The 10,608-nt window shown below is 45.5% G+C and overlaps 3 protein-coding genes across 3 annotated transcripts; all 3 read left to right on the plus strand.

Moving 5' to 3' along the window:
* Positions 1 to 4,151: 4,151 nt before the first annotated feature.
* Positions 4,152 to 4,526, plus strand: LOC108928947 (histone H2B-like). Its single transcript, XM_018743162.2, has one exon. The coding sequence runs from the start codon at positions 4,152 to 4,154 to the stop codon at positions 4,524 to 4,526; it is 375 nt and encodes a 124-aa protein (XP_018598678.1).
* A 1,062-nt stretch (positions 4,527 to 5,588) lies between these two features.
* Positions 5,589 to 6,132, plus strand: LOC108928940 (histone H2A). Its single transcript, XM_018743148.1, has one exon. It carries the CDS (start codon positions 5,649 to 5,651, stop codon positions 6,033 to 6,035), a length of 387 nt encoding a protein of 128 aa, XP_018598664.1. The 5' UTR covers positions 5,589 to 5,648; the 3' UTR covers positions 6,036 to 6,132.
* A 3,132-nt stretch (positions 6,133 to 9,264) lies between these two features.
* LOC108928876 (histone H3) lies at positions 9,265 to 9,675 on the plus strand. Its single transcript, XM_018743065.2, has one exon. It carries the CDS (start codon positions 9,265 to 9,267, stop codon positions 9,673 to 9,675), a length of 411 nt encoding a protein of 136 aa, XP_018598581.1.
* Positions 9,676 to 10,608: the final 933 nt, after the last annotated feature.

Genomic DNA, 10,608 nt, shown 5'->3' on the forward strand with positions numbered 1-10,608 from the left:
AGAAAATACTATATATATTCATATAAAGTCATGTGCTTGTTTTTGTTTTGTAGCCATCAGTTGATGGAACCAGTCCTACACTCACAAGGTACACCTTCAATGAGATGCAATCCCATACATCATTCATCAGTCAGTCACACACACCTGTGATTTAGTGTCAACAGTTCACTAGGTTTTTATTAAAATACCTAATTTCTGTGCTGGTAATACCAACATTTAAAAATTCTGAGACAAAAACAGTTTTCGTTGTGAGGTTGGCCCAGGACCCGCCGGAGGGATTATATCTCACAGTTGGCCTGGGAACAGCTGGGGATCCCCCAGGTTGAGCTGGAGAAAGTTGCGGGGGACAGGGGCAGCTGGGCCTCTCTGCTCTCCGTGCTGCCACCACGACCCTTTTAGGACAAGCAGGACAGAAAATGGATGGATGGAGACAAAAACATTAAGAAACTTTATTAAACAATAAACTGGAAAAGCTGAAACTAAAAATTTTAAAGGCAAAAAAAGAACTCTGAAATGGCAGCCTTCAACGAATTCAAGTGATCATCTTCATCTTCTTCCTCCGCTTATCTGGGACCGGGTCGCGGGGGCAGTAGTCGAAGCAGAGCCCCCAGACTTCCCTCTCCTCGCACACCTCCTCCAGCTCCTCTGGGGGAACCCCAAGGCGTTCCCAGGCCAGCTGGGAGACGAAGTCTCTCCACCGTGTCCTGGGTCTGCCCCGAGGCCTCCTCCCAGTGGGACAAGCCTGGAACACCTCCCCAGGGAGGCGTCCAGGAGGCAAACCCCTCCTGACAAAGGGCAGTCCTGGCGGAGTCCAACATGCACCGGGAACAGGTCTGACTTACTGCTAGCAATGAGAACCAAGCTCCTGCTCCGGTCATACAGAGAACGATCAGCCTGTAGCAGTGAGCCCCGAACCCCATAATCCCGAATTACCTCCCACAGGATGCCACGAGGGACACGGTCGAATGCCTTTTCCAGGTCCATAAAACACATATGGACTGGTTGGGCAAACTCCCATGAACCCTCCAACACCCTAGTGAGGGTATAGAACTGGTCCAGTGTTCCACGGCCAGGGCGAAAACCGCATTGCTCCTCCTAAATCCGAGGTTTGACTATCGGTTGGATTCTCCTCTTCAGTACCCCGGCATAGACCTTCCCAGGGAGGCTAAGGAGTGTGATCCCCCTGTAGTTGGAACACAATCTCCGGTTCCCCTTCTTAAAAAGAGGGACCACCACCCCGGTCTACCAGTCCAGAGGCACTGTTCCCGAGCTCCACGCAATGCTGCAGAGGCGTGTCAGCCAAGACAGCCCCACAACATCCAGAGACTTGAGAAACTCGGGGCGGATCTCATCCACCCCCCAGAACCTTGCCACCAAGGAGTTTTTTGACCACCTCAGCAACGTCAGCCAGGGTAATGGACGAGTCCCTCTCCAAGTCCCCAGCCTCAGCTTCCTCTACGGAAGGCGTGTCGGAGGGATTGAGGAGATCCTCAAATTAATCCTTCCACCACCCGAGGACATCCTCAGTTGAGGTCAGCAGTGCACTTCCACTGTAAAGTGTTGGTGGAACACCGCTCCCCCCTCTGAGTCGCCCGACGGTTTGCCAGAATCTCTTTGAGGCCGACCGAAAGTCTTCCTCCATGGCCTCACCGAACTCCTCCCAGACCCGAGTTTTTGCCGCGGCGACTGCCAGAGCCGCGTTCCATCTGGCCCGCCGGTACCCATCAGGTGCTTCAGGAGTCCCATGAGCCAGCCAGGCCCGACAGAACTCCATCTTCAGCTTGACGGCATCTCTTACCTCTGGTGTCCACCACCGTGTTCGGGGATTGCCGCCGCGACAGGCGCCGGAGACATTATGGCCGCAGCTCCGAACCGCCGCCCCGACAATGTAGGTGTGGAACATAGTCCATTCGGACTCAATGTCCCCAGTCTCCCTCGGGACCTGGTTGAAGCTCTGTCGGAGGTGGGAGTTGAAGACCTCTCTGACAGGGGCCTCCGCCAAACGTTCCCAACAGACCCTCACTATGCGTTTGGGCCTGCCAGGTCTGTCCAGCTTTTTCCCCCGCCATCGAATCCAACTCACCACCAGGTGGTGATCAGTTGACAGCTCAGCCCCTCTCTTCACCCGAGTGTCCAAGACATATGGCCGAAGATCAGAAGAAACGACGACAAAGTCGATCATCAACCTCCGACCTAGGATGTCCTGGTGCCAAGTGCACTGATGGACACCCTTATGCATGAACATGGTGTTTGTTATGGACAAACCATGACTAGCACAGAAATCCAATAACAACTCACCACTCGGCTTCAGATCAGGGAGGCCGTTCCTCCCAATCACGCCCCTCCAGGTGTCACTGTCGCTGCCCACGTGGGCGTTAAAGTCCCCCAGTAGAACGACAGAGTCCCCAGTGGGAGCGCTTTCCACCACGCCCCCCAGGGACTCTAAAAAGGCCGGGTACTCTGCACTGCCGCTAGGCGCATAAGCACAAACGACAGTGAGAGACCGTTCCCCGAAGGCGCAGGGAGACGACCCTCTCGTTCACCGGGGTAGACTCCAACACATGGCAGCTGAACTGGGGGGCTATTAATAAGCCCACACCCGCCCGCCGCCTCTCACCCTGGGCAACGCCAGAATAATAGAGAGTCCACTCCTGGTCGAGAAGAGTGGTTCCAGAACCCAAGCTGTAAGTGGAAGTGAGCCCGACTATATCTAGACGGTATCTCTCAACCTCCTGCACTAGCTCAGGCTCCTTCCCCACCAGTGAAGTGACATTCCAAGTCCCAAAAGCCAGAGTTGGCACCCAAGGTTTGGGTCAGCCGGGCACCTGGCCCCGACCACCGCCCAAATCACAATGCACCGGCCCCTTACGGCCTCTCCAGCAGGTGGTGAGCCCATGAAAGAGTGGCTCCACGTCTTGGCTTCGGGCTGAGCCCGGCCAGGCCCCGTGGGCATAGACCTGGCCACCAGGCGCTCGCATGCGAGCCCCTCCCCCAGGCCTGGCTCCAGGGTGAGGCCCCGGTGACCCCATACCGGGCGGGGTGAACGAGAGCCTTGATTTTACAATCATAAGGGGGTTTTTGAACCGCACTTAGTCTCGTCTGTCACCCAGGACCTGTTTGCCATGGGAGACCGTACCAGGGGCATATAGCCCCAGGCAACATAGCTCCTGAGCTCATTCAGGCACTCAAACCCCTCCACCACGTTAAAGTGGCGGTTCGCGGAGGGGTCAAGTGATCATTTTATAGGAAAAAATTAAATAAAGAAAAATTTAACTATATCTGTCTCAACCTATACAAACCAAATAGCACTGAGTAAGCAATTCTATAAGCACACGTCTGACATGCACTGTTACATGTATGTTGATAAATCTGAGCAACAAATTTTACATTGGGTACATTTAAGGATACTACTGAGCAACATGATTGTAAAAAATGTAAAACCAGAAAAAAAGAGCTATGATGTATTTTTTCTATTATATACACATTTTTATATGCTGCAAAGCACGTCTATTAACATTTTAACGACTACCCCCCTTCCCTCATCTAAATGCACACGATTTACTCAGCTGTCCATGCTGTAACTGGAATTGATTGTTCCTTTTATTAAATACACATATCTTATTATTGACAATTCAAAACTGTTCACCAAAAATTAAACTGTCAAAACGGATATTTGTATTACTGTGGTCTAATTTAGCTGGCGTTCGGTACACACACACATTTTCAGAACCGCTTGTCCTCTATAGGGGATCGCGGGGAACCGGCGGAGCCTACCCAGTAACACAGGGCGTAAGGGGACACACCCAGGACGGGACGCCAGTCCGTCGCAAGGTCACCCCAAACTGGACTCAAACCCCAGACCCAACGGAAAACAGGACCGTGGTCCAACCCACTGCGCCACCGCACCCCCGTGTTCGGTACAATAGATAGCAAATCCCTTTGGGTAAAGTACAGAACAAAGAAGATCCGTTTTAGGCGCCAGTAATGCCTAATCCAATAGAATTTGGAAGCTCTTGCCTTAAAAGGCTTCTCCCAATAAAAATCTGTAACGTCATTAAGTACAACGAAACCCGAATTTGCATACAGAAACGTATATGAAGCAATTTTTCTAAGGGAGCTGAACTTTCTGATTTGTCTGTATCGAAAGAATCATGCCTGAGCCATCCAAGTCTGCACCTAAGAAGGGTTCTAAGAAAGCCGTGACCAAGACGGCGGGAAAGGGAGGCAAGAAGCGCAAGAGATCCAGGAAGGAGAGCTACGCTATCTACGTGTATAAGGTGCTCAAACAGGTTCATCCTGACACCGGCATTTCTTCTAAGGCCATGGGCATCATGAACTCTTTTGTGAACGACATCTTCGAGCGCATCGCTGGTGAGGCTTCCCGCCTGGCTCACTACAACAAGCGCTCCACCATCACTTCCCGGGAGATCCAGACCGCTGTGCGTCTTCTGCTGCCCGGAGAGCTGGCCAAGCACGCTGTCTCTGAGGGTACCAAGGCCGTCACTAAGTACACGAGCTCGAAGTAAAGCTTTACTGCAACCTTCACCCCAAAGGCTCTTTTAAGAGCCACCCATATCTTCTCCAAAGAGCAAAACTTTTTCTAATCATAAAAACAAGTAACTAGAGCTGTATTGTCTGCTAGTTTTAATGTATAATCGTATCCTACTTAATACAGTACTGAACAGTTAATCTTTAACTCTTCAGTGAATGCTACTGTTAAGTCACTATTCATACAAGGTTTTCCTCCTGTGATTAAACTAACCACCTGACTCTTTACCTAAGGAGTTCTGAATTCTGAGTTCCTGATGGCATTTCAATGCCTCAAAACGGTGTATAGAACTTCTTTTTTTCCTTTCTAAAGTTCCTTTGCTAGTCCAAAACGACGACTATGATTTCCTTACGCAGTCTTGCAGGTGTAGCTCACATCTTTAATGTCAGTCTTTTTTTTTTTTTTTTTTTTTTTTTTTTTTTTTTTTTTTTTTTTTTTTTTTTTTTCCCCCAACGTGAATAAAAACAAAATAATGTCGAAAAATAAATCAAAATCGGGATTACGTGCCGTAATGCTTGAGAACAGCCCCACGTAAAAAAGCAAGTTAGTAATCGGCCATGCCATGGTTTTTAACGTGATACAAATGTGTACAGTTAATTTTTGTAAATTGGCACATAATCACTATCTTGCGCTGTTAAAGTAAACATTTAGATGTTGCCAGCTTATATGGTGTCTTTTTTTAAATTGAGCAGATGCTTTTCACCTTCATCTCAAACGTTTAATTTAAGACCTGCATAGGAGAATAATGCTCTCGGTCCGAGGACCCCAGTTCCTTTAGGATCTGCGTGTTTAGCCAGCCTTCTCAACCTGCTTAGGTCCCCAGGTTCCAGGCTAGCTAATGTGGTTTACCGCACAAACAGTGCATCGAAAGCAGGACTGTGTTAACGCTGCATCAAAATACGACAATATTGGGATAATTCGGTCTTCACGCAGAAGTCCCAGGCAGCTTCCGGCTCAGTGAGTCTTTTTCATGATTGGCTACGGGTTCGTCTACACAGTACCCAATCAGCGTTCAGGATTCCTCTATAAAAGGCGAGCTTGAGGACGTTCCGCTATTATCGTGTTTTAAACAACCTGACTTGTAAGAAGAAACTCAACCATGAGCGGAAGAGGCAAAACCGGCGGCAAGGCAAGAGCCAAGGCTAAGACTCGCTCATCCAGGGCCGGACTGCAGTTCCCGGTGGGTCGTGTTCACAGACTGCTGCGTAAAGGCAACTATGCAGAGCGCGTCGGTGCCGGAGCCCCGGTGTACTTGGCCGCGGTGCTCGAGTACCTAACTGCTGAAATCCTGGAGTTGGCCGGCAACGCTGCGCGGGACAACAAGAAGACCCGTATCATCCCGCGTCACCTGCAGCTTGCCGTCCGCAATGATGAGGAGCTGAACAAGCTACTTGGCGGCGTGACTATCGCCCAGGGTGGCGTGTTGCCCAATATCCAGGCCGTGCTGCTGCCCAAGAAGACTGAGAAGGTGGTGAAGGCCAAGTAAAGCTTTGCGAGCAGTGAAACCAAAAGGCTCTTTTAAGAGCCACCTAAGTCTTCTTGAAAGTGCAAACTTTCTTCTGTGATTCAGTTTTTTTTTTTTTTTTTTTTTTCCTCTTCTCCCCCCCACCTCCAAACAAGGTAAATTATGCATACACTGTATCCAAAGACTATCCATTGGTTTTAGTGTTAACACACGTGACTTACTGTAAATTTAGTTAAAAGTATAGTGTACATATTAAATGCTTTTAACATTAAGAAAATGGTTGGTTCTAATGCAGAAAAATACTATTATGGTAAGGTGGTCTAACTACTAAAGTTCATAACTCAAAAGGAAATTCATTCCCTTTGCAGTAGAAGACATTTTGTGTTACATTTTATTAGATATCTCTCAATGCCTGAATTGCTGTAAAAACACATTAATGAAACTATTTATCCATGTTATGATCACAACCACAAAGGGGGTACAAGAGAATGTGCTTTAAACACATTTTTTAATGCATAGTCACACAAAATCTACTTCAGTAATGCAAAAGGGATTAAGAAAGATTTGCAAGGATATACATTGTTATGTCACAGATACACTCAGTCCTTTGCATACTTTGCATACGCAAATGCACACCCCCCCAACTGTGAATAGACCCAATCTACCTCTGCAGGACTTTGCACATGTACGACTTCCATGTTTGCATTGCGCACTGCACACTTTATATACATATATAACCTCGTTTCTTGGATTTTTGCACTAATAGTAATTTTTGTAATTTGTGACCTTTTTTGTAAATTTGTGTTATGCCTTCTGTTCTTGTGTTTCTCTTTCTTTCCTTATGTCCTTATAATTTATGTCATATGCTGCTGAGAGGATTCACAGAGTAAAAATCTCATTGTACGGTGTAACAAATTTACTGTACACATGACAAACTCTTGAATCTAGTATTGCTGAAATTGGTGGAAGGACATTTATGTACACCCTGAGAAATAAGACTACCCGCACCATTTATTCTGTTTTGTTCAATAATGTGAGCTTCTACTGCTCCTCCAGTGTGGGAATTGATTGCCAGCCACTGATTACTATGATCAGATCACTGCTATCTGTCTATATATTATAGGAAATAAGTACTTTATTAATCCCTGCAGGGAAATTGACACTCAGATATTTAACATGACACAGAAGGTATAGTGATGCCAGCAAATTGTAAATAAACAGTAACAAGTAAATATATCAATGGCCTCATCCGGGATGGTGACGAGTCTGCTTACAGGCAGGAGGTTAAAGAGTTGGCTGTCTGGTGCAGTCACAGCAACCTGGAGCTGAACACGCTCAAAATGGTGGAGATGATTGTGGACTTTAGGAGAAACACCTCAGCATTATCCCCACTCGCCATCATGAACAGCACTGTGGCAACAGTGGAGTCATTCAGGTTCTGGGGCACCACCATCTCACAGGACCTGAAGCGGGAGCCCCACATAGACTCCATTATGAAGAAGGCCCAGCAGAGGTTGTACTTCCTTCGCCAGCTGAGGAAGTTCAACCTGCCACAGTAGCTACTGAAGCAATTCTAGTCTACAGTCATCGAGTCTGTCCTCTGCACTTCTATAACTGTCTGGTTCAGCTCAGCTACGAAATCAGACATCAGAAGATTACAGCAGATAGTTCGGACTGCTGGAAGAATCATCGGCGCATCCCCCCCCAGCTCTCCAAGAACCGCACTCGTCCAGAGTCAGTAAAAGGGCTAGCAAAATCATTCTAGACCCCTCATATCCAGGCCACTTCCTCTTCGAGCCTTTGCACCTGGCTGGCGCTACAGAGCACAAGAAAAGTTTCTTTCCTCAGGCCATCTACCTCATGAACAGCTAAATCCCCCTTAGAGAGTAAATCAGTGCAATACACAACGCTATTTATATTTATAATTATATCTTTTTATCATATCGTATGTCTTACATTCCATTGCATTTGTATAGAACATACCTGTACATACATATAATGTCTAGTGACTATTTTTGTACATTGTGTACTTTATATTTTTTAATCCTTTATTCACATATTCTATCTTCTCATCTGTGTCTTGTCACTGTCATTCTGTCTGTGCTGTGGAAGTTTCTGTCACCAAGACAAATTCCTTGTATGTGTGAACATACTTGGCTATAAAGCTCATTCTGATTCTGATGTTTATAAGTTAGTTATACTAGAAAAACTAAAACAGGGCAACAACTCCAGTTTTTCAGTGTGCTTTCCAGTAGGTTCAGGTCCCTGTGAGGTTCCTTCCTCAAGTGATTCATTGTGGCGAAGGAATGTATATGATTGAAACATTTATCAGAAGGCATGTGAGTGTTTGAGAGGAAATCAGAGTCCTGTGATTGTATCACTGTGGTAGTACACCAATGATGAGTCTGGGGTCCATAGTGAAAGGCCCTCTTTCCTTCATTGTTTAGCCATGGAAAACTTTACCAGTGAAGTGGATGGAAACTTGTGGCGAAAACAATAAAGACATGGACAACAGCTCTGGAGATTTTAAAGTCACTTTTTGGCTTCATTCATGTTTTCTACAATATTGTAGCCTTTGGCTGTTCCATATTAAACCATGTATGTTTACACTGCAGTAGTCAGGTTGCAGAGATTAACGTATTAATAATGTGACACTGTAGCAGTTTTGATTAAATAATTTGTTTTCATACAGATTTTTTTTGTAATTAAAGTTTAATTGTTATAATGTTATATTGCTTTATCAGCGACATACATATTGCGTATGAGATAGATTCTTAGACTAATTTCTCAAGCATTGCATTTTAGTAAAACGTTATACTGGTTTTGTGTTAAAGTTTAGGGAAATTATTGAGATGACACTATACATAACGGAAATAACCTCTGAATCTCAAAATTTATAGTCTCCTTAACAACAATAACAATATAATTCGAAATCCTAGGTTAAGTCCACTTAACTGAGACTATATAGTAAAATTAAGTTTACTAATGAGGAAAGCAGGGTGGCACAAAATCGAAAAAGTTTTAAGTTTGGCAATTGCCGCGAAACCCGGAGCGAGCAAAGAAGGATTTGAATTTTATTTGAATTTTCAGCGCGCGAGGAACTGTCCAATAGCGTTGAGAAGACTGATGAAAACGGACCAATGGAAGCGCTGTAAATTTTTGACCAATCTGCTTGCCCCGGATTGGCTTTATAGGCCGTGTCCAGAAGTAGGTCACCATTCGTTTCATTTCAGCAAACTAAAGCTAGAGAATGGCTAGAACCAAGCAAACTGCTCGCAAGTCCACTGGTGGCAAAGCCCCTAGGAAGCAGCTCGCTACCAAGGCAGCCCGCAAAAGCGCTCCTGCTACAGGTGGCGTGAAAAAACCTCACCGCTACAGGCCCGGTACCGTAGCTCTCCGAGAGATCCGCCGCTATCAGAAGTCTACTGAGCTGCTGATTCGCAAGCTACCTTTTCAGCGCCTGGTGAGGGAAATCGCACAGGATTTCAAGACTGACCTGCGCTTCCAGAGCTCAGCCGTGATGGCTCTGCAGGAGGCTAGTGAGGCTTACTTGGTTGGTCTGTTCGAAGACACCAATCTGTGCGCTATCCACGCCAAGCGTGTGACCATCATGCCTAAGGACATCCAGCTGGCCCGCCGTATCCGTGGCGAACGAGCGTAAGGCTCTAGCGCTATTATTCTAGAACCAAAAGGCTCTTTTCAGAGCCACCTACTTATTCCTGAAGGGGCAAATTTATGCGCTTAGAAATAATTTTGATGTAAATTATTTTCTTTGCACTCTTAAAACCTTATATGTAGTACTCTGGTATAGTTCTAGTCCAGTAATACTAGAACATCCACATCTGTTTCATGTGCGTCTATTAGAGTTACAGGAAGAGCTAAATACAATAATCACTAGTAAGAGGCTTTCTGGTTTTCAGTTGAAATAACTACTTTTTATACTGTATTGATTTTATTTTTTTCTTTTCTTCCCTCCGAACTAAGTATTCTTGATCCTTAAGTTAACGAGTAATTTTAAGATCATTCCCTAGTCCGATAGAGGTGGGGAGTGGGATGTATCATCTGAGCCTCTGGAATATTATCAATATGTTTCAATTCCCTGAAAACTTACTCATGACTATTACAGCCAGATAGACTGGGGCTGCGATTCCGTTGTTGAAGGTTTCAGGAGTTTGCCTATTAAAGCCTGACTTCTCTAGCAAAAACATATGTGACATGCACGTTCTCATGAAGCACGCTTCTAGCGTGGACTATAAGGAACCCTTTAACAAATCCATAATACTTCCAAATAAGGATTCACTTACAGCATGTGCGTTAAATACTTTACAGCTTGAAATATCGGCACACAGTCGTAAAATGGTACTTTTTTTTGATATTGAACTGCTCTTCACGGGAATTTCTACATTCAACATGTTGATTTTCTTTAATTCTGTAGTTTTAAAAAAAGACAAATAGCTCACTGGTCACTTAGGTTTTAACTCGGTCTTTTTCAATCCGTTTTAAACTTAAATGTAATGCATACTCAATAAATTGACTTTATTCTCTAATAATGGTTTAAAAAAAGCTCCTGAGCTGTGGCGCACTACAGTCGTTT

This window comes from Scleropages formosus, chromosome 14, assembly GCF_900964775.1.
Source record: "Scleropages formosus chromosome 14, fSclFor1.1, whole genome shotgun sequence".
NCBI lineage: Eukaryota > Metazoa > Chordata > Actinopteri > Osteoglossiformes > Osteoglossidae > Scleropages > Scleropages formosus.

Bases quoted from the DNA above. Each gene is read 5' to 3' on its own strand.
- LOC108928876 (XM_018743065.2), top strand. From the start codon at position 9,265: ATGGCTAGAACCAAGCAAACTGCTCGCAAGTCCACTGGTGGCAAAGCC.
- LOC108928940 (XM_018743148.1), top strand. From the start codon at position 5,649: ATGAGCGGAAGAGGCAAAACCGGCGGCAAGGCAAGAGCCAAGGCTAAG.
- LOC108928947 (XM_018743162.2), top strand. From the start codon at position 4,152: ATGCCTGAGCCATCCAAGTCTGCACCTAAGAAGGGTTCTAAGAAAGCC.